The sequence below is a fragment of the Pelecanus crispus genome, chromosome 6 (genome assembly GCF_030463565.1).
Source record: "Pelecanus crispus isolate bPelCri1 chromosome 6, bPelCri1.pri, whole genome shotgun sequence".
Lineage (NCBI taxonomy): Eukaryota > Metazoa > Chordata > Aves > Pelecaniformes > Pelecanidae > Pelecanus > Pelecanus crispus.
This window is the reverse complement of record NC_134648.1, coordinates 10625523-10649532: the sequence shown is the minus strand read 5'-3', so window position 1 is coordinate 10649532 and position 24010 is coordinate 10625523. Positions and strand designations below refer to the sequence as shown.

Below are 24010 nucleotides of genomic sequence, written 5' to 3'. Positions count from 1 at the left end.
GTGATGAACAGTTTTTGTTTGTTTTTTGAAGAAAGCAACATAAACTGTGAATCATCCTAATCACAGTTTCCAAGAGAAGTTTATTAAAAGATGGAAGCCACCCTAGAAGAGGTGTTCTGAGGACTGTTTCATGAGTTACTTACTGTAGATACTGCTTCCCTTTATGGCATAAATAGACAACAATTTCATTTTGGCAGAAATTTAGCATAGTAAACAGGCGTTTCAAAACTTCTAATTACCAACATGACAGAGGTTTTAAATTATTATATAAGGTATATCTTCCAAAAGGAAAGGATGGAGAATCTACCACTTAACATTTTCAAAAGGCATAAAAAGTACCATAATTCACAATAGAGGTGTGTGCACAGAGCAACAGAGGAGTCTAACTGAGCAAACAGAAGTCTAGATATAAATTTACAGTCAAGCATCTTGATCTGTTCAGAATTAGGTTAAGTACAGCATTGAAAACGTGCAGTCAGGCTGTAACTAAAGTAGAAGGCATGCTGGGACAGTGTTTACTATTTCATCATTAGACCAGGTCCAAAATCTACTGACAATTTCTGTGGGCTTTGCACAGAAACCTAAAGGGCTTTTGGACTATTTGTAAGAACAGTGACTACCTTTCCTATTAGACTTCATGGCCATACTGATATTTCCTAAGTGTTCCTGTCTTTTCAACAGAGAGAGGCGGGTGCCTGGAAAAGGGGCTGGGAACTCAAATCCCCTCCCTGGGGACTGAGGAGGAAGGGGAGGCCCTGTGGGTATGTTGGCACCATTCACTGAAGGTTTGGTTAAGCGAAGATAGATATTCTAGTTGGCCAGTTTCTTCTGGTTTCCATGAGTAGCAATAGTAGCAGAAATATCAATAGTAATAAGTGGAAAAATAATATAAGATCCTGTGTATGTTTTAATCTCCACCTGCAACAGAGGCCAAGCCATCATGTTGTCACTAATTTTCAGCTACTTTAAGCAAGCACAGACTAAACTACTTCTGCAGCAATCACAGCTTTCAAACGCAAAGTTGTTCTTATTCTCAAACATTGTTAGGGGTATCGTGGTCTCTGAAGCTTAAGAGTTCAGGGAGAATTTTTAGCTGTTCTTTCAAGCACAAGTGCAACTTAGTTGAACCTCCCTGGTTGGTTAGCTAATTTTAACCTCTATAAGTACACAATAACAGATAATTAAAAAAGCAGAATTTTCAGCCTGTCTTCATATACACAATAATAATTTGCCTAGCCATATAACAAAAAGTAATCAATATATTGCAGATTCCTCTGTGTAACTCAGGTGATTTACCAGCTTCAGTCAGCAAAATGTAATGACCCCATTTTTCAATGGAAGAACACAATGCTGTGTTACAAAACAGGTAACGAAATGGTAACTGTTAAACTGAAATACTGAAATTATATTTCTCAAAAAAATCAATCAATCAGGATCAATGCAACAATTAAGTTACTTTAATTTTGACTCCCTTTTCTTTTTTTTTTTTTAACTACATGGATATATTCTAAAAAATCCAAACCAGAACTATTTTGTAAAAATAAATGTTTGGATAGAGTCATAACCATTACTTTATTTCATTCTGTATAAATATTCAGATATTTCAGGTTTCATCTTCAATTAAGAAATCATCTTCACAGGAATTATCATGTGTCAAAAAATTTACAAGCATCTTACTGGAAAGCAGAATTTACTCTTCTCAAAGGTCTGGAGGCATAGGCAGCTCTAATCTGAGGCCACTGAAGACAACAGAAAAAGTCATTCCACTTACTGACATTTCAGAAAGCGTTAAACCAAACCTGTAAGAATGTCACCTATGTGTCCATAGGGAATAAGCAGAGAGTTCAGACTGCTTTTCCTGGAGACAGTGGTGAGGTACAGAATATTACAGAATATTACTCATCCTGGCTTTAAAAAAAATCAGTGGCAAAATGACTGAGCATTTATCCTAAAATAATTAAGCAAAGCCAAGTAAGTTATCTTAAGGTGTGAGGCATTTAAATCAAAGAGGAGTTACTATGTCTCTATTTTAATCTTGTTTCAACTGCCTAGGATATGACATTTAGCATTACACTTTATTCTTTTTGATTCATGTTTTAACCATCTTGTTTGTTTGTTTGTTTGTTTGTTTAAACAGAGCCATCACAATATGGATGCAGGATTTCCCTTTCAAATTCTGTATTTGTTTCTGTCCAGGCAGTTTATCAAATAACAGGTTCTGGACAAATCAGACTTTCTGAAAAGAAAGTGAAAGAGTGAATATATTTTAGAGATACATGAGGTCAGTGAACATTCTTTTGCTCACATAATTCCTTTTCCATCCTTTGTTTGTTCATTTATAACCCCTGAAGTATAACACAGGAATTATACTATTGTACACATCAACCACTTGACAGATTGTTTTAGTAAAACTCTCATGTGCTGTGGCTTTCCTTCCAGGCTGATAGGAAAAGTTTAACAAAAAGGCTGATTAGTTCCTTTAAGTTCTCCCAGATAAACAAACTGCAAAGCAAGTTTACAGTACCCAGGACCATCCACGCAAAAATATCACACAGGCTCTTTACAGTAACAACACAAATCAGAGCATTCGAAGGTGGTCAGTCAAGAAGAAAAGCTGCTGATGATTCAGCGGTCTGTCAAGTGGGGAGCAGGAATGTTCACGCTTGCGAATCTTTAGTTAATGACACACAATTGTTAGGACTTCTTAGCAAAGCTCTGTTTAAAGAAGGCCTTTTTTTCCTTGTTTCATACATGGATCGTAAATTTTTAGTAATAATTCATAAAAATCATTAGATAGTTGTGTTCAAAAAACGGGTAGATGTGGCACTTCGGGACATGGTTTAGTCTAGTCTACCCTTGATTGGCTTAGAGTAGACTTGGTAGTGTAGGTTAATGGTTGGACTGGATGATCTTAAAGGTCTTTTCCAACCTAAACGATTCTATGATTCTATTCTATGATAGTTGGGGTTCTTTTAATAAAACCTTAGATAATGTCAACGACACAGATGCCAGTTACAGAAATGTGTCTATGTATTCAACTCAGAAACTCAAACCACAGCAGACAGAGAGCAGATCTCCAAACCCAAGTCTGGCTTTGTAAGAAGTGCGTCACCTGCCGTGGGCATGCTGCAGGCGAGGCCTACGGCCCCAGCCCTGCGCTGCTGCACAGAGGCCTGGGTCCAGGCACCAGAATTAAGCACTAAATTGCTTTTCTTGTGTTTTAAAAAACTCAGAAGCAGGTTGGGAGGGTGACTGTAATGAATCGCATCCCCCCACCACCCCACAACAGAAAGCTGGGAGGATAACAGATAGGGGAAGTAAAGGTAGAATAAGAACTGGAAAAGGGGGAAATGGATCCTGAGGTTGATCGGGAAGTGTGGGGAAGGAAACAATGCTACCAAATTTCAAGGCAGGCAGGGATATTGCAAGGGAGAAAGTGCAATTAAAAAAAAAAAAAAAAGCCTGAATGAAACGTCAGCAAATTAGCTCCTGGCATTACTAGCTCTGCTCTCTCGGTTGTAGAACTTTACCTCAGTATCTCTCAAAAATATTAATGTAGCTTAAACACATGAAAAAAGAAACAAAAAGTCAAACAAACTTGATAAAAATGTTATGGCATTTGTTGATACGCTGCATTGTTCTAGGTAATATCCAGTTATAACACTAGTTCATTGCTTGGATTAGACTGAACCAGAAGAATCAGGGGAATTACTGCAGTTTTGATGCAGTCAGACAGGCCTGATGTTGAAATGAACTGCAACATTCATTAATTTCATGTGCGATTTCAGCAGCCCCTGAAATTGTGAGCAGTTAGTTATTTTATGTACTCTAAAAGTCACAGTCACCTCTGATTTGAATCCAGCATATAAATACATCTCCTTTTTGCAAATACATAGCACATAATGACAAAGAACCCAGAATTTGGAAAGCAGAGAGAGTACGATTTTCATTCTTTTCCATATTCCCTTCAAATTCACTGCCTCTTCCATCAATGCTCAGTATGACCTTTCACAACTGCACCTCTACTTCTGCTTCATCCCATACTCCCCCCATGCCCCTGCTGCTTCTGGACCAGACCTAATCTTTGTATAGTTACAATTCAGATGTGCCAAACCCTTATTTATAGAGTATTTCTGAAGACTGTGCATGTAAATTCTCTCTTTTTTAGGACAAAGATACTAATTAAGCTGATTTTCTTTATTTCATATGGACCTACTATCAGAAAACCTTGATTTCCCAAGAAAGCAGCAAAAATGGTAAATTACATGTGATGTGTGGAATACTCTGCTATAATTTTAATCCATCTGGGATTATATAGTATTGCTAGGATAAAATCCAGCCACTTCTCAGTAAAGATGCTAAAGCAAGTTATCTAGGATCAAGGCCTACTTTCTATTCCCAGGTACGCCAAAGGTCTTTTATAGGATAAAGAGAATAACGTACCCATCATCACATCTCCCCCCCATATTCAGCGTGTTTTTCCCTTTCATATTCCTTATGTATCCCTTTAATATATTCAATTACAAGCTGTTTTTACTTTCATTTTCTTGGTTTGGGGAGTTTTTTGTCAAACACAGCTGTTCTTATACCATGATTATGTATACTTAAGCATCACAAAACAGCAAATGAAATTTAGAATGTAAAGCCTTTAGCTATACAAGTTTTCTTGTGGGCAAAACAGTCTTTGAGGTTGTTCTATACTGTCTGTATAAATACAATTGCATCTTTTTTTGTATCTCGCTATATAACTCTGTGTATAAACTAAGTGTTATATAGGAGGCCTCAAAATACTGTCTCTTTAACACAGCAGTTACCAAAAGTGAATATTATTAATGAACTTTGGCAATTTAAATGCTCCTTTTAGTTTTGGTGACTTCATATTCAGAAGTATTAAATGTAGGAAAGGTCCACACAAATGTAACAAAAATGGCTGTAGGTACAGGAGGTTTCTTACATGTGTTCAAAATTAAGGAGTAGATTATTTTCTCTGAAAAACAGATAATTAAGGAAAGCAGGCTTGTGGTACATAAATAATGATTAATAAGGAAAGACATTTTTGTTCATTAATGAAGTGTAAAGTACTATTTTCCATTTTCATGATATTTGTTTTGATTTTATTGTTAAAATTTGTACCTTATAAAAAGAACAGGCATCGAAAGATTGAAACACAAATACTTCTATAAAATTCCAGCTGGTTTGAAATCTTTAATTTTTAGTACATCTGGCAGAAGCAGAAAGTGTCCCAGGAACACATTCAAAATAATGCATATCAATTAAATATTAAGTCACGTCTCTCAAGGCATGCTAAAAGCTGACATAGCAAAGCAGGCACATGAAATGCCAAAATAAGTGCTCTGGCTCCCATTTTGCTGGCCCTTGCAGTATGTCCCTGTTATGCCACCTGACTATTCTGCCTCAGACTAGGCCTCCTCCTCACTTGTACCACTTTATCAATTTGGAGGAAAGTCAGGAAAGCGGAATCAGACAGAGACTCCAGTAGACCAGATCTGTCTTTAACTTTTCTGCCTTTAACTTTTCATACTGAATGCTGTTTTTCTTCTGCTCCTGCCTTGTCTGTACACGATAATAAGCTGTTGGGGGCACTTTCTGCCTTCTCTCCCATTGAAACAATTGTAACTATATATTATATATGCACTTACCCACACACATACATCTACATAAAATAGTATGTGTAGCTCTATTATATGTAATAATATTTACATTCTTTGTGGTTTATAACTGAGCTCAGTTTCCAGTGAGTCCTTAAATTTTGTGGAGGCAGACGTCCTAAAAATAATCACCGCTGTGTCCTGGTATATTTTATTTGGTTGGTTGTTACTTGATGTAACAAAATTAAAATCTTCTATAAACTATTTGAAAGACTGATTTCTGTTCAGCTGAATCAATCCCCTGTAAGATGATACACTGTAAAGACTCTTTTGCCTTTGAACCATAATCCTGATTCATCAAATTTTATTAGTGTAGTTGTGTAAAGCTTTCCTGCTCAGCAATAAAAATCACCTCACTCTCCTGTAAGAGCATTTCTAACTTGAATGCATCTGCAGAAAATTGCAAATAAGGTGCTTACTAGAAAAAAAAAAATAAAACAAACCTACAGTATACCATAAACTAAAAATCATCACTTCAAAAAGGAATAAGGCATACTGCTTGCCATCTTCATGGTATTCCTTTAGCAAATTCTGTCTTCATGATTAAGCCCGGAAAGATGAATTTTACTTTTCTATCTCTGATTTATGCCTTGCATGACACATAGATTTTCTAAGTTCAGAATACTGCAACTTCTTCTTTCACAGACAAAAACTTTTGCCAGAGTAAGAATGAGTCTAGAAAGACAGATCTACTAAACTGCTTAACTGAAAATTAGCCAGCAAAATTACATTCACAGACATTGTCAATGACAAATCATTCACAGGCCAAGGTAGGATGCATTTTTTAAAGTATGCACTAAATTACACCTACTTGCTGTCGAATTTCTTCTTCCATCTTTACTGGGGACCCCAACTCTGCGACTTGCTTGACACCTTCACTAGCATATCCTCCATACTCCCAAAGGATGTAGTTCTTCGAGTGAGAACTACCAATGATCGCAGACCAGTGGTTGGTGCGTCCTTTCGGAGGAGGGGGAAAAAAATCAACCATCAGGACAGTCTCAAAGCATAATTCCTAATTTTTTATTAAAGTGAAGTGTCTGAAGTACCCAGTCTTCACCAGTACCAAGCTTTTGCATGTGTTGCATGCTGTCAGTTCTCACTACATCAATACACCATACCTTTAGAGTAATAAGAACATGAACTACAGAAATACAGTATAAAGTATCAGTAATTATTGGATATAACAACACGAGCAGAAATGTTGAGAAAGATTGTGTTCCGGCTAATCAAGCAGTCCCCCCAAACAGATAGGCTTAGTATATTGTTCTTCACTTCTTCAGGAAGTTTAACAATCCTTTAATTTCAGGTTTCCATGTAACGTATTTTTGAATATGAAACCTGCAAGGGAAGACTTCAGTGGTCATTCAAAGATTTAACAGCAAGTTGTTTCGTTACTGAGAGATACTGGTTTCTGACAGTCCACTAGAGTTGTGTTTGAGTGGTGACAGCAGATTACCAGCAAAAGATAGATATAAGCATGTTTAGACTATCATTATATGTTATAGATTTTTGTTTCTAGCTTTGTGCGCAAATACTATCAGGCACAGAGCTATAAAGGGCTTACAGCCAGAAACCTCCCCCAGCAGCTTCCTGGTGAAACAGAGGTGAAACATTTGCTTTCTATGGGCAAATGGTGTCCAGCACTTCTTCCGGGAAACTTTTGAAAAACTGGTAAAGAACTGCTTTTATTGGCACCGACATAGCTGGGTTTTCTGCTTCTGCATACTTAAATTATACATGTACCATGTCTCCTTTCCTCACCCTCACCCCAACCATTAGTAGGGGTTCCCTTTAATTCAGGAAGGGAGCGAAGAAGTGAATTATGGTCCTTCTAATCACTGAGTTTGCTTGCTAAAATTTCTCATAGTGTAAGAGTTGTAGAGCTAGGCAAAAGGATTTCTGTCCTTGTTTCTTGTCTTGTTGAACAGAAAAAGAAAAAATGTAAAAGTTTAAAGAGAAAATGTTGAAGAAGTCTGATGGAACTGAAAAGAGAATCGAGCAGAAATAAGGAGTCACGGAAGTCCCACAGTAATGGAAAAAAAAATTAATTCACTTAAGTGTCAAATAACACTCTGCAAAGATATGGGCTTAAAGGAAAAGGATGAGAAAATGAACTGCTTACATAAGCAGACAGTCTGGTAACAGTGACTGTAGGAGTTGAGGGAGACAGAATGATGGAATGAGACAATATTTAACATTTTTCTTTGCAATGCAAAAGGTAGAGAGTAGCAGTAAAAGCAGCTGAAAACTAGAATAAATGAATGAAAAATGAATAATGAAGTAAACAAAAGGAATGCAAATTTAAGATGTGAAAGGTTGGGCAACAAAATTGAAAAAGACAGTGTAGAGAATTGAATAGATAAAGTCAGATGCAGGAACCTAATCACAGGAGAAGAGAAAATAGATTAGAAATAAAAAATGAACTCCAATGGTAGGCCTAAAAAGTACCTAGAAAAGCGTAGCAAGCAGAATAGCTAGATGAGGAAGATGGCCTAGCAACACAGCAAACAGAGCCTCCATAGTTTCCCCAGTGCTAAACTTGGACCAAAATACACCTATTGCGCTCTGAACAATACTAGGCTTGATGTTTTCAGAGTCCACTAAAGCTAATCAGTAATTGAGCCCCAAATGAAGAAAAAAACCCAACTAAACCTCCTCCCCCCTCAGGTAATAGCTGAAGAGACTACAGTGTCAAAAGATGGTGTCTTGATAAGATATAGTAATTGTTCCTTAAATATACACTGGCACCTTGTCGAACCACAGAGAGATACTGTCATTCAGCTCCAGTGATGGGACCACCAGTTTTGCCCATTCTTTCTTCCTAGCACACAGGTCTGAGTATCTCGCAAGTCATAGACAGCAGCTTTCCCTGAAACACAGTGACACTGAAACTTATTGAAAGAGAAGGTTCCACATAGTCCATACAAAAGAAAAATGTATACACTACAGAGAGGAACCAGAGTGCCTTTAAGTCTTTAGTAAAATGGATAATGAATTGTTCCATGTGCTCCAAAGCTTCTCACGCTCCCTTACCCTAAACAGACCAAGAACATCCGATGTCTTTGCAACCAGAGCCCAGCCTCTTCCACTGAACACCTCTCCCTAAAGATATTGGCTCTGCAGAGAAAGCAGCTGGCTCACCTACTTGCTCAAATGAGCTGTTCAAAGTATACCACATCTACCCTAAACCTTTTACAAAATCTGTACAATGTTTGCAAATGTTTCATTCCTCACCTTGAACCTCCCATTTTTGAAGAGAATGAAGAGACAACTCAACATGGTTTCATAAACCTTTTCCTCTGAGCATCAAAGAAACTTTTTTACATGAAATAATCCAAGCAGTACAAGGCCAGAGTTATTTTACATCACCAGTCCAATATCACTATCCAATTCCTGACAGCAAACAGAATACTGACAGCTTTCCAATGGTGTTATTTCACTTCCTTTTTGTGAGTAGTTTCTCAATTTACACACTTATATGTGTATTTTTGCATAAAGATCATCACAACATGAGAATGTGTCCTCTGACATATTTCACAGATGTGCCATATAAAATGATGATGGAGAGCATATATATTTCTGTTATCATATATGGACGATACCCAGAGAGAATCAATGCTTTTAAGCCACAGGGCATATGTAAATACAAATCTTTCTGACTGACAAAATGTGATAGAAAATTTAATAGTTCCCCTTGAGCCAGATTTAATAACAAATGGAATATTCAGCTTCCAGTAGTCCTGTTATCAGGCCTTGTGATAACTTGCAAAAATTACCTGAAAATAATGCTCACTTTTTTTAAGGCTTAGTTTGCAAATCAGTTTGATTTTTTTTCAGTCTGTCTGAGATCCACAAAAGCAAAATTGTTTTAAGAATTAGTTTTTAAACCCTTTCTACAGCTGTAGTACACCTCTCCATTCACTCTATGGTTGGCACACTCAGAACAAGATTGTGTTGCAGTGGTTTCATTCTACGCAATGCTTTATAGACTAGGCACACCTGACAACTCATAAACAGACAGCACACTTTTAAATTTAATGGAAGGCAGGTATTTTAATTGGACTGGTATAATAAGTGTAAAATTATTTCTAATCCATGTAATCTCTGAAAACCTTAAAATAGTTTCCCAGAATTAAAAGTTTTGCACTGTACCTTCCAGAAACATTTTTGTGTGATAGCAAAAGAAAATACTTTATTTAGCAAAAGCAGTTCTTTGGAGAAAAGATATGCAACAGAGCACATATTATTTAGGGATTTTTTTAAAGCAAGTCAGAAAATAAGTTAAAGAAAAGACACAAAATATAAGTTTTATGATCTGCTTTCTATTTTAGCCATACTGATGGTATAAGAGCAAAGCAGAATTTTTTATGTGATGGTCTGGGAAACAATTAGTGATTTACCACAGACCATCATGAATAGCATTTTTAAAAAATGTAATTACTGCACAAGTTCAACATTTTAAAGAATAATGTTGGTTACTAGTTTTCATTTTTAACATCACTACTTCTGGATGAGATTGTTACTCAACATCCAGAAATTTCAATGTAAAATCTTATTAGCTGTTATTATTGGGCTTAATCCTGCTAGCACTATATGGTTATTTTTTCACTTTTCCAGTTTTTAAGTAAAACTTTAATATAATTCACCACTTTGTAACTGGGGAGAGATACCAGCCTACAGAGTCCGCTATTGTGGCGAACTATTGCAACTTGCTTACTTTCAGTTATGCACCCATACTCTTAATGTGTTCACTGACTTGGATTTAAAAGAAAAGGCCATTTATCCCCAATATTACATTGTTAAGTCACACTAATTTCATAGTTTTCAATCATCTTCTCATGCTCTATTTCTAACCACCAGCTGAATCCATACAAATAATGCATATAAAGTGTCACACTCAGCAGATATATAATCATCCAATACCCTAAAAGAGCATTCCTGGAATTATTGGTTTTGGCTTATTTTATCTCCCACATATTATGCTGACAAATAATATTTGAACAATGCTACATTCAACTTAAAATGTATGAGAGACTCAACATAAGCAATATTGCTTAGGCTGTTAAAACTATGAGCTGACTGACACACAAACCACATTTGAGTTATATGATGATATTCTGACACTGTGACAATAATTTAAAAAAAAAAAAATCAACATAGAAAGTCTATATAATAAGCATCAGCCACAGACAACATAACAAAGTTTAAAGACCAGTAAACGTGACTCATGCTTTCAAATAATTTCCTAGCCTTTATTGCCACAGACCGTGAAGTCAGTAATAAAAGAACAAATGCATACGACACACATGTTTTTGTAACTTTAGCTTTTTACAGTTACATGGGTTATTGCAAGAAGAATACTGATTCTGTAGTTCAGAAACTTTAAAAACCCAGACAGGCAAAGCTCGGAATCTGTATTTTGTATGTCTATTCAACGAACAAAGACAAAGAAAACAGAATATTTTAAGGTCTGTATATCTAATTAATGTCACTGGGCAGAAAGATTCAGGGCTCACCAAAACTAACTAGAATCTTTCAAAAGACTTTGAAGGAGAACATACTGGCTAGACTGGCATGGCTGTAAAATCAAAGTGTTAGTGTGTTGCCCATCCTTCGTGGCCTTTTTCCTAAAATCTCATTTCCTAGCTATACATTATAAGCCAGTCTAAGCTTTCACTAAAAAAAAAAAGAAAAACTAACCTTTCTCACCACAATGAAAATGTGAAAAGTCTTGAAAATGTGATCTCATACACACCTCCATTCAAAATGTCAGGCAAATCAATAGAATTTATTTGTAATGTATAGCATTTGCAGAAAGATCCATGGATTTTCAATACTGAATGTTAGAAGTATTCCATATATGTCATAATTTACACTGCTGAGCTGTAAATAAGTAATGTTGTGTCATACAATAAGCTCCAACCCTCTTCACAGTCCCTATATGGTACAACAATAGTAAAGGAATGATACTCACGTGGAAAATCTTTGGGATGTGTTTTTTCTGACCAGTTTCCATAAAAAGTTAGCCTGTATTTGGCAGTTCCACAGGCACAACAATCTAAAATTGGTTTCTCAGTCACACCTTCTGAGGCTGAGTCTGAAAAAACACCAAAATACCCGCTGATAATGGTTACAATTCAAAATCAATGGATGACAGCAAAGTTGCCATAATCTGAGCTAAACCCATTTGTTTTTTGTTTATTTTTAAGTTGGGCTACACTAGACTAAACTAGAACCCTGAAATATTTGGATCATATTTGTAAGTGGATGTAATGATTTAAATCTACGTTTTTAAATAAGAAGACAACATTATCTCAGTCATCATCAGATTCAAAATGGGTTTCTTTCTGGTTCTTATCTGATATGGATCTCAGCTGATCTCAAAACATAATAGGCTTGAAATTTCTGGACAGCCAAAGCATATAAATTTTCCAATAGGATGCAATAACCAACTGCAATGCTTAGGTTTAGGAAAGGATGAAATATCCGACGATTCAATAAACTAAGTGTCGTGCAGACAAACAAGTTTCACGCAAAGAGCAGGTAAAAAGGTGTGAGTATCACATCTAGGGGAAGGCAAGGAAGATTATATGAGGAACAGTGTATGTGATAAGGAATAACATAATTGAATAGGACATCGCAAATTTAAACCTTCATGAAACTGTTCGAGGCCTCAAAATTTTAGTTTGATGCAATGAATTAAAAGAAATAAGTAGAACATGGCAAGGAGGTCAGAAAGATATTTTACTTTACCTTACCTTGTTCACAAATTTTTTTTGTGAGAGAACCCTCATCTTGAAAATAAATTATGCGCTTCTGCACAATACTGGCTCTATAAAGAGAAAAAAAAAAAAAGAGTTTTAAATATATTTATTCCTTAAAGGAAGAAGAAAAAGCATGATGAAGTAGCAAAAGGACAGAACTGGACTGCTAAGACCTAGGCATATTTCCCTCTTCTGACAATACATATACACAATACAGGACTACAGATAGGATATTTCTATTTCAACTTGCATTTGAATTTCATTACATTTTACAGAAACTTGGAATGTTATTACCTTTAGAGAAGTGATCATAGTCATATGGTGAGGATCTGTGTTCTTGAAATGCATGATGGTCAACTGAATATTCAATATTTCAATCAAATCTTGTATTAAAGTACTGAAATCATATTAAATTTCAGAAAAATAGCACAGCTAAAGCAAGCAGCTTTTGTAGGAAATTACATGGCATTCTGAAGACATAAATACTTCTGATATATTACAGCAATTCAGTGCAAATATAATGTAAAACAGAAGTTAGAAAAGGAGCTAGCATAAGCTAAAGTCTTTAAAAGTAATTCAAAGGTTCCAAAAGACAAGCCACCTCAAAATTAATTAAATCTAGAATATTTTATTAAGACTTATAGTTCAAACAAAATGTAAGTTTAAAAGCTTCAGTTTAGTGGGGAACAGGGAAGTTGAATCTTAAAACCATACAGGGAAAACCAGAGTTACTGTGCAATTTTATTTTTACAGCTGTAATTGTACAGCTGAAATTTAGCTTATTTTTAGCCTCCCATCTGAGAGACCATAAATTGAATTTTGCATCAAAGATCTTCAAGTCAGCAAAGCACCAAGCCCAAGTTCTTCTTGCAGATTGGTATCATAACCACCATATGGTAAATGTCAAAAACAATAACCAACTAGAAAATATGTTCAAATGGCTCAGGTGACCCCTTCCAGTCCTAAATAAACTTAACTAGCTGCTTTGACCATTTTTTAACTATAAAAATTTAATTCGTATGTAAACTTGATCTTCTTTCTATGAGAAAAGAGAATTTGGTTAAATTCAAAGACATTCTTTGGAAAGAAAGTTTTCTGAGGAGAACATGTTTTGGGAGCTGGCACTCTTCCATGTTAACCAGTAAGAGAGCACATTCTTCTAGCAACATTTTGTACCATCATTTGTGTTTAAAACCCTAAATACCAAGGGCCAGATTCTTGTCTTACCTCAACTTTACAGTCAAATAATTACCTTGATCTCACTAGAGTTATTCCTCACTCATATCAGTTGAAGTGAGAAGAAAAATAAGACTATATATGTTTAGAATTGTTGTTGTAGTGATGTAAACCTTTCTTTGACAATGTCCCACCCCATAAAATTATGAAAAATAAGATGCAATTTTACTGTGCTTTCTTTGCCAAGATACAAGGTCAGAGTAGGATAGGAAGGAATGCTTCATTTCACATTATAAAGCAGCTAGGAGAATAACTGGATTTTGTAAACCTCTTAAAGCTAGATCAAACTGGAAAGGGTGCAGAAATTACAGCTTGCTCTCATCCTTAATAGGGCTGGCAACTTCTAAAGGAAGATGTGGTAAATACAACACAGGCAACCAACCAAGGCTGTGAAAAAACAGGGTGAAACAGAAGAGCAAGACTGACTTTTACAAAAAGCAAGGGCATGATCTGCCAGTATTTGGTGGAGGGGAACTCCTAGGCCTCAACTTTATAAGGGAATGTTTACACTAGGGGTAAATATGAGCCTGTAGCAAATAACAGAAAGTGAATGAAACCTAGAGTTAGTTAAATCTGTCTTTTATTAATGTGAGAACTGTCATGGGACATTTAAATGGTGCCAGAAAAGACTGACCAAATATGTGAGAAACAGAATGAAAGCTTTCTGAGAAATATTTTTCAGGGTTTCTAACAAGAAACAAGGGGAAAAAATAAAACAAACAAAATCACCAAAGTAACTACTGTCAAGAATATGAGCCCAATGGCCAGCCTGTGACAGTGGAATGCTACTTTAGTTTTTCCAGCCTTTGCATTCAAAACCAAAGGCAACTTTAAAGACTTTTTGGATGCTACACTGCAGTTGAGAACCAATACTTTCACATAGACTCAATGAAACACATACGATTTTTGATACACGATCAATCATGGTTTTTCAAACACAGTACCATAAAACTGCAAAACACTCATGTAGGATGATTAATAAAATGTAAAGTAACAGCAACCTGAGCTGAAATGTACATGCAACATCACAACTCACATACTGTAAAGATGCTTTAATTTCTAATATACCGGCCAGTTACCAGCAGCCATCTTCCAGGACTGATACTAGAGCCAATAGCATCTTCATTGATGTCCTGGGTGAGGGGGTGGAATGAAACCTCAACAAGTTTGCAGATGATACTAATCTGGGGGAGCAGCTAACACGCTGGAGGGTAAGGCTACTATTTAGACAGACATGAGAAATGGGTTGGCATGAACTCCATGGTAAGTCAAAGTCTTGCACATAGGATGGAATAACATAGTTACAACAGTACAGTACAGGGCATCTGCTAGCCAGAGAGCACCTTTGCAGAAAAGGACTTGGGGGTCTCAGTGGACAAGCTGACCATGAGCCAGTAGCATGCCATTGCTGCCCAGGCAGCCACCAGCCTCCTGAGTGGTTTCAGCAAAAGCGTAGCAACCCAGTCAAGGAACGTGATTTCTTCCCCTCCATTTGGAACTTATGAGACCACATCTGGAGTATGAGCCAGTTCGTGGCTGCCCAGTTAGAGAAAGACATTGCATTACTAGAGAAATTCCAGTGAAGGGCCATCAAGATGATCAGGGGAATGGAGCCCATGATGTCTGAGGAGAGGCTGAAAGAACTGGGTTCACTCAGTCTAAAGAAGAAAATGCAAAGGAAGGATCTTACTGCTTGTTTTCTTCAAATACCTATTGGAAAGACACAGAAGTTGTTGAGCCAGATGTCTCTCAGAAGTGCATGGTGGTAGGATGCAAGGCAATAGGCCAGTGCAGGCACAAGAAATGCCATGCAGATACAAGGAAAACCTTTCTCACCACAAGGATGGTCTAAGTGATCAAACAGTGGAACAGGCTGCCTAGACAGGTTGTGCAATCTCCACCCCTGGACATATTCAGACCTGGATCAGACACATCCCTGAGAACCCTACTCAACCTACCTGATGTAACAACACCTACTTCAAGCAGGCAGGTGGACTAAATTACTTCCAGAGGTCACTTTCAACCTAAATTACTCTATGATCATGTGCTTTTAATATCATTTTAAAGAACAAGTTTTCCAAAGCTTACTCAAAAAAAACCCCAAACCCCAAAAAACAAACAAGAAATCAGCTGCTTGATAAAGGAGCTCCCAAATCTACAGATAACAAAGATATTATGAGTATTTAATTTCAGAAGAAGTTATTTTAGAAATAAAACGTAGAAAGATTGTTTGAAGCCTGAAGTGTACTTATATTATTCTTTCTGCTGCAGTTAGCTTGTCACTGTGAAATGTCAAGGGAACAGTTCCTTTTCTAACAACAAAAGCTTCACAGCTTTCTGAGTCATTGTCTCTTCAGCTGTGTTTGAAATTATATATGGAGCCAATAATCTAAATGCAAGTTTTGTTGCTGATTCCAAGTGGAACAAGATCGGTATATTAGATGGCTGCATAAATACAGAAAGCAGGCACACAACTTTACAGATACACAGACAGAAACAGTATTAAATTAATTTTAAATTATTCATTGTTTTAATAATCATCCTCTAGATTGAAGACAAACCAAAGTATCTGATCAGTATATCTGCCTAGTTTTTATCACTACCTTTTGTTACCTTGATTTTTTTTTTCTTTTTGACATGTTTTATTCCTCTATAAAAGTTCTGATTTGGACTAAAGATTCTTTTCTTCAGTTTTGAGGTTTACAAAAACAGCTTAAAAATGGAATAGCTAACTTTTACAGAGAGGTAAGAGAGCTTTTAAGAGTTTACACAAGGTACACATCTGCTTAGTCTGCATAAATCCTTCCTGCCACTTCCAACATCCAGTGCTATCTGAACTTTGTGGGAAAGGGAGATCTGAATGCTTTCCCCTACATGTTAACAGAATTATGTGGATCTTTAATTGACTTATTTCTCTCTTTGACTGTCAGCATACCATGGAATAAAAAAGAAAAAGGAAACAAATATGACTCCAGAAATCTGTTTGTTTCCCATTATCTTCTAAGTGATGCTTCTGGATTTGTGTTAAAGCTTTTCCATCACCAAACTAAGGAGCAAAACCTTATGTTACAGGCATATATACAGCTAGCAGCACCTGGTTTTATTTTTTAAAAAACTCCTAAAATTGTTACTTATTATTTCTGATTTGTAGTTCTCAGCAAAATCAAGGAATATGTGGTAGCTTCTGTAATATTTGTTTTGGCGACACTACTTGAGAACGTTGTATGTTGGATACAAGCAGGTCAGAGTCTCTGTCCTGTCTCAGGTTGGTCAGAACACATCTGAGCATGAGGGCAGTGAGACCTGCCCTGAAAGACTTCCCTGGAATAAGCAGGTCCCTCTCCAGCACAGTTCCACAATGATCGTACCATCCTGCTGTGAAAAGCTCTACCAGAGACACATAAATTGCACTTGGGATATTAACAAACAGGAAACGTCATAAACCATAAAAATTCAAAGCAGCCTTGGGAATGCTCCAAGTCATAACAGAAACAGAGTTGGGGTTTGGTGGTTTTGGTTTTTTTCTTTCTTCCATAGAAACAGCTTTAGATCATCTTCCTTACTCTTTGAAGTAAGGAAGGGGATCTATAAGAATTGTTCCTATGACATTTTTTAAGCTTACATCAAAACCATTAAGTACAATATTATAGTTACATTCTAATAAAACAGGTTTTGCCAGAGCTGGTGAGGATACCCTAAGTTTCACCTGGATATTGAGAAATAATCATAAACTACTGGATTGCAGATAAGAAACTTTTTCTGCTCTATGCTACTTATGAGTTAACCTTCTCTTGCCCTTCCAGCCATCAGAATTATTTTCTTTAATTATTCCAATGCTTACTGATTTAATTACATCTTTTTTACATTTTTTACATTACATTATTCTAAGTTGTTTCCCATCCCAGAAAGCTACTGAGAACAACCATAATCAACAGGATGTTAAGTTCATTTGCTTTTTTGGTTTCATTTTCTTTTGGAGAGAAAGAATTACTAAATGTACCATTTACCTTAGCACTAGAAATTGAGGAGAAAACCGCATATTTCATCTACTCTAATTTTGTTGGTGCTAGTGGATTTCATAATTCTAATACATTATTTAGGACATTCTCATTTTATTTCCTTCTGTGTTGTCTTAGGAAAAAAACAACCCTATGCTTTTGTCAAGTGCTTACAACAGTCAGGAAATGTACAAACTCCCAGGAGTTTACCAACAACATTTACTTCTCTTTCTAATATTTAGGACACTCTTATTAAAAATAATTAAAATTCTTCTGAAAGCATATACAACCCTTTAGCTATTACATGCCCAGCAATTTTTACACTGGTAGGGTATTTGACAACTACGTTCTTCAAAATAATTTTCAACTAGGAAACTGTGCTCAGCCTCACCAAAGAACAAGCTCCATCTACACCAGAATCTAATTTTGTCATCAGCCATCACTGACAAGAGTCAGTAGTATTTAAAACTTGCATGAAATTATTTCTTTCTTGATGCCTAACTTAGGAGCTGACACAGATGGTGCGGTTTTTGTTGGTGTGGTTTTTGTTGGTGTTTTGTTGGGTTTGTTTGTTTGTTAAGTATGTACTTAACACAATTAGAACAAACCAACCAGACTTGATATTTGATGTTAGATAAAACACAGTAATATTAATGTGATGTTTACCAATGTTGCCATAATTCAACATTTACATCCCTGCACAGGATGAGTGCCTTTTCTCTAATAGATTAGTCAGATGAAAAACAATACAAGCTGCTCACTTCTAAAAAATTCAGTGCATACATATATGCCAGAATATCCTTTTTCAGTTTTATTTTTCACATTTCACCCATACTGTCAAAAAATATAATTCAGAGAAACCCCACAGCAAGAGCAAAGTACTCTAAACTTGTTTTACAAATTTGCTCTAGCTTCAAAGTTCTTTTGGTTGTCCTTCATATCATAGTCAGGTCTACCATCACATGCATACACAGGAGCTCACAGACTTCAGGACAGATTTGGCCATCATATATTATACAACAAAAAGCTCTAAGGGAAAACACAATTATATATGCTGCTCTCTTGTATTTGTCCTCAGAAAATCTCTCTGTTCTTTGCTTGATGGCCACAAGACATAAATATTAAATCTAAAATCTTCAGGATAAAAACTCATACTGACAAAATCATTTCTGACATATACGCTACACCTATTACTTGGGAAAAAAAAAAAAAAGAAGGAAAAAAAAAAAAAAAAGAAAACACACAAAACCCACCAAAGGCAAAAAAGATGAAAGAATGAGTTTCTCTAGGACTCTTGAGAAAATTTCATATTGCTTAAGGCCCTTTTCTATTCATGGGCTCTATCTTCACCAGGTGTTTTGCTAGCCACCATTTTTTGTAGCAAGTACTATCTCTTTGAATTTCAAAACTAAGCATTATAAATTATACTGTAAAAAAGAGTCAGAAAAGATTAGATAGGACTGGATAGTTGGAGGATATATTTATTTTGTGATTCTAAGTACTGGTTTTGTATAGTAAATGGAAACAATCTATCAAAGGTGGGAGTATAGTTTTTATCAAGCTAGTGAACCCGAAGTCATATTACCTGATAGCTGACAGGGGAGGTCCCTGATGACTGGAGGCTTGCCAACGTGACGCCCATCTACAAGAAGGGCCGGAAGGAGGACCCGGGGAACTACAGGCCTGTCAGCCTGACCTTGGTGCCAGGAAAGATTATGGAGTGTTTCATATTGGGTGAACTCAACAGGCAAGTGTAGGTCAACCAGGGGATCAGGCCCAGCCAGCATGGGTTCATGAAAGACAGGTCCTGCTTGACCAACCTGATCTCTTTTTATGACCTGGTGACCCGCCTGGTAGATGATGGAAAGGCTGTGGATGTCATCTCCCCGGACTTTAACAAAGCCTTTGACACAGTCTCCCATAATATTCTCCTTGGGAAGCTGGCAGCGCATGGCTTGGATGAGCGTACTCTTCGCTGGGTAAAAAACTGGTTGGGTGGCCGAGCCCAGAGAGTAGTGGTGAATGGAGTTAAGTCCAGTTGGCGGCTGGTCATGAGCAGCGTTCCCCAGGGCTCTGTTTTGGGGCCAGTCTTGTTTAATATCTTTATCAATGATCTGGATGAGGGGATTGAGTGCACCCTCAGTAAGTTTGCAGATGACACCAAGTTGGGTGGGAATGTCGATCTGCTGGAGGGTAGGATGGCCCTGCAGAGGAACCTGGACAGGCTGGACCGATGGGCCGAGGCCAACTGTATGAGGTTTAACAAGGCCAAATGCCAGGTCCTGCACTTGGGTCACAACAACCCCATGCAACACAACAGGCTTGGGGAAGAGTGAATGGAAAGCTGCCTGGCTGAAAAGGACCTGGGGGTGTTGGCTGACAGCTGGCTGAACATGAGCCAGCAGTGTGCCCAGGTGGCCAAGAAGACCAATAGCATCCTGGCTTGTATCAGGAATAGTGTGGCCAGCAGGACTAGGGAAGTGATTGCCCCCCTGTACTCAGCACTGGTAAGGCTGCACCTTGAATGCTCTGTTCAGTTTTGTGCCCCTCAATACAAGAAGGACCTTGAGGTGCTGGAGCATGTTCGGAGAAGGGCAACGAAGCTGGTGAAGGGTCTGGAGCACAGGTCTTATGAGGAGTGGCTGAGGGAACTGGGGTTGTTTAGCCTAGAGAAAAGGAATCTGAGGGGAGACCTTATAGCTCTCCACAACTACCTGAAAGGAGGTTGTAGTGAGGTGGGTGTTGGTCTCTTCTCCCAAGTAGCAAGTGATAGGACGAGAGGAAATGGGCTCAAGCTGCGCCAGGGGAGGTTTAGACTGGATATTAGGAAAAATTTCTTCACAGAAAGGGCTACCAAGCATTGGAACAAGCTGCCCAGAGAGGTGGTGGAGTCACCATCCCTGGAAGTGTTCAAAAAACGGGTAGACGTGGCACTGTGGGACATGGTTTAGTAGGCACGGTGGTGTTGGGTTGGTGGTTGGACTGATGATCTTAAAGGTCCTTTCCAACCTTAATGATTCCTAGTTTTACTTTCATTAAAAAATACTCCAGCCACCAAGCCAGGAAACATGCAATTGCTACTCTACCCTTAATCGGTTTAGTGGTGGACTTGGTAGTGTTAGGTTAATGGTTGGACTGGATGATCTTAAAGGTTTTTTCCAACCTAAACGATTCTATGATTGTATATTCATTGAGCTAACTTGTGATAAGAACCAATGCAAAACAGTTGTGTATTAACTAACAAATCCTAAAATCAAAATGAAAAATTAAAACAAAAAATAAAACTTATCAAGCATTGTTTTATTTTTGCTTAAAAGGTCTATGCAACCTGTATGACGCTCATCTACCTGCACAGGGAACTCAAAGACTTGATTTCTCTGGGTGTTCAAGAGAAGCAAGAAAAGAAAGAGGCAACCATGGCCCCATTTTCAGTCTGTAGCCTGCTCTACCTGCTATGCCAGGCAGAAAACAAACCACACAAACAAAGGTCACATTTCAAACCCTCCCACATGTGCTACTCTTCACCAGTCCTCAAGTTCCACGCTGTCACTACTTGACCTTTGCTGATTTTGCCATTATTGCACAGCAAGAACAGACAGCTATGACACAGTAAAAAGCATATTCACCCTTTTACAATATTTCTTTTAATCTTTATATCCTCCAAAGATTCCCCTCCCCTCATAAGCCACCTTCCCCCACTCTAGGTTGGGGGGATAAAAAAAAAAAAAAAAACCAACCCACCACCAAAACCCTTTTTTGTATATTTCATTAAAAAAGCAAAATAACTAAAAGCTAAACATTAGCAGGAGTGCCCAGTTAATGAAGCCTGAAAAATTCCCCAAAAATTTAGAAAAATTGTTCTAAATCTTTAATATTCTTAGGGGATTCAGGAAGGAAGGAAGAGAATTTGTAGATAAAACAAAAAATGTCAGAGCTATCATCCTCAAACTATTGCTTTGGAAGAGGCATCAACTAGCAATATACTGAAGTTATATTTTACTGAGTAAATTATTTGCTTGTGCAGACAAAAATTGTATGTCAAGACCAACATCCTAACCAGGTCCACCCACTTGTAAAATACTGATTACTGGGTATTCAGTAGCAGGAATCCAAACTGGAATAAATTATTTGATGTTTTCAAATCCAGAAAAATCTTCACCTCATTTCGGTTGACAGGAGCCTGAAGGTTAAAGCGCCACAATTAACAGAACAAATTAACACCCACTGAAACTAAGCTAACTCGATTTTATATTAAAATGCTTAATACTAATTCTTAAAAGTGACCTTAATATTATGAATGTACTTGCCGAGGGAAGTTTAATTTTTATGCAGTATCTTTAGTAGTTGAGGTTAAGTCTGACAAATCCACTGGAACCCTCAGAAGAAGAGACTTGCATTTCCTTAGTGCAGCTGAGAGACATGTTTCGTCTTTCAAGAATTAACATCTGTAACAACTGAATCCCTTCTATCTTGGCTTTTCTAAGAGCTTTTGCTGACAGCTGAGACTGCAGTCTACTGAACATTCAGACAGCTAATGCCAGGAGATACTGGTTGTTTACGCTGACAGATACGAGTGCAGAGAAAAGAAAAGAAAGGACCAATAAAGATAAAAGGGTTGAGATCTGTAACTTTTGAACATTCCTCATTCTGAAGGGACAGACAGTATGTGGGAAGAAGGCACATTCAAATTGTATCTGAGAAATAGCTGAAAGACCACCCTGCTCATACAACACATAATTGTCAAAGAATGATCAAATTAATCCATGAAATTATTTTACATCATTAGGGAGGTTTTCACCAAGCTTCTCCTCTTACTCTTTGTTCAACATCTGCTTCAACAAGTTTGTAGCTGAGGACAGTGTTAGAGTAGTATCTCTAGTTCATACAGTTGTTCTGTTTGCAAGAATTAGTTACAGTAGGATTTGTAGCAAATATTGTCGCAAAACTTTAGTACATAGATTTTTAGAGAATGCCAAATTCAGTACAACCTTCTTGTGTCTGATTAGCTACCACACCAGTAGCACCGGTAGCAGTTTGGCTACAACAGATCAAAGAAACACGCCAGGCCCAGTAACCTATGAATACATAAAAATAGCAGCACCAGAGCTGTGCTCTTCAGTCTATGTTTGGGAAGGCTTAGCAGCTGCTTGGACAATACAAAAATGAAATGTTTGCATGTACTGCCCCTATCACAATGCAAATAAGATGTCTCCTTTAAAGTATACTTTGCCAGGATCACTGACAGGAAGTACAGAGCTCCCAATACTTCTATTGCTCTGTGGACATTAATATTAGCCAACCACATTAGCCTCAGAAACTTTCAGTAACCTGATCTCTTTTATTGTGCCCTAATCAATATGGGGACAGAAGGGCAATGCCCAATCATTTACAAACAACACCTACACATGGGATTGAGGAAGATTTTGAAGGATTTCAGTACAAAGTTACAGCACAAATCACCTTTGGTTCACTGGTGGAATTTCAAAGTATGTTAATGGCAAAGGTGCCCAGGATACACACACCTGGAACCTGAATGGGACAACATACAAGGAACACTCTAAGCAGGTCAGCCCAGCAAACAGACTACAGTAATCCTTGAAGTTTAAAGACAACAAAAGGCTGGGTCAGTTATGATTTTACCTGATTCAGATTATTGTGTGAAAAGAACATGAGATACGATGTTTGACTAGGTTAGGAGAAGGTAAAGACTGGGCAACAGAGCTATTTTTGAATAAGGGTTAGTGCAGAAGAGATTTATAAGCACAGGAATTGCCATGGGGATCAGTTGTGAATTAGGCATCTGAAGGCTCAAAGGAATAAGAATCAGGAAGCTGAATGGGATGATAAGGTGGATTCAGCACCTAAAGCAGCAGATGAGCTGGGACATATGAAGTAAACAGTAATGGCTGTTACTAGAGCACAGCAGAAAGAAAAGGAACAAGAAAGTAAATGGAGAAAGAAGATTTGCTAAACATGCTACATGAAAATCAGAAAAATACCTCTAGGGTTAAGGAAATAGCAATATTGAAAGGTACAGAAATAGGTGTTAGGAAATGGATCCAAAATTGTCCGAGATATGCATAGGAAAGGCAAGAACAAAGTCTAGTCATATCTCTTTGCTGCAGCAGTGGGCTGTCAGACCATGGACATGATTACATATAGATTATATATATTAGCTCCCCAAAACAGGCTGGGTAATGAAACACCTTGGAAGTGACTGATTCATTCTCAAGGTGGTTTGAAGCCTTTTCTGTAAAACAACATGTAACAGCAGGGAGAGGGAAAAAAACCAACAGTATCAAGAAGCCTTTTGCCTCTGTTGGGCTCCTGAAGTCTTGTT

General features: G+C 37.4%; 1 protein-coding gene across 1 annotated transcript in view; it reads right to left on the bottom strand.

Annotated features, from left to right (window-relative positions):
• Positions 1 to 24010, bottom strand: part of SPON1 (spondin 1) — a 213978-nt gene that overhangs the window by 134490 nt on the left and 55478 nt on the right. Inside the window, exons 4-6 of the mRNA XM_075712940.1 lie at positions 12431 to 12504; positions 11647 to 11769; positions 6481 to 6629 (exon numbers count right to left, since the gene is read on the bottom strand). Of these exons, the coding sequence (XP_075569055.1) occupies positions 6481 to 6629; positions 11647 to 11769; positions 12431 to 12504 (346 nt within the window). The remainder of the gene's footprint in view (positions 1 to 6480; positions 6630 to 11646; positions 11770 to 12430; positions 12505 to 24010) is intronic.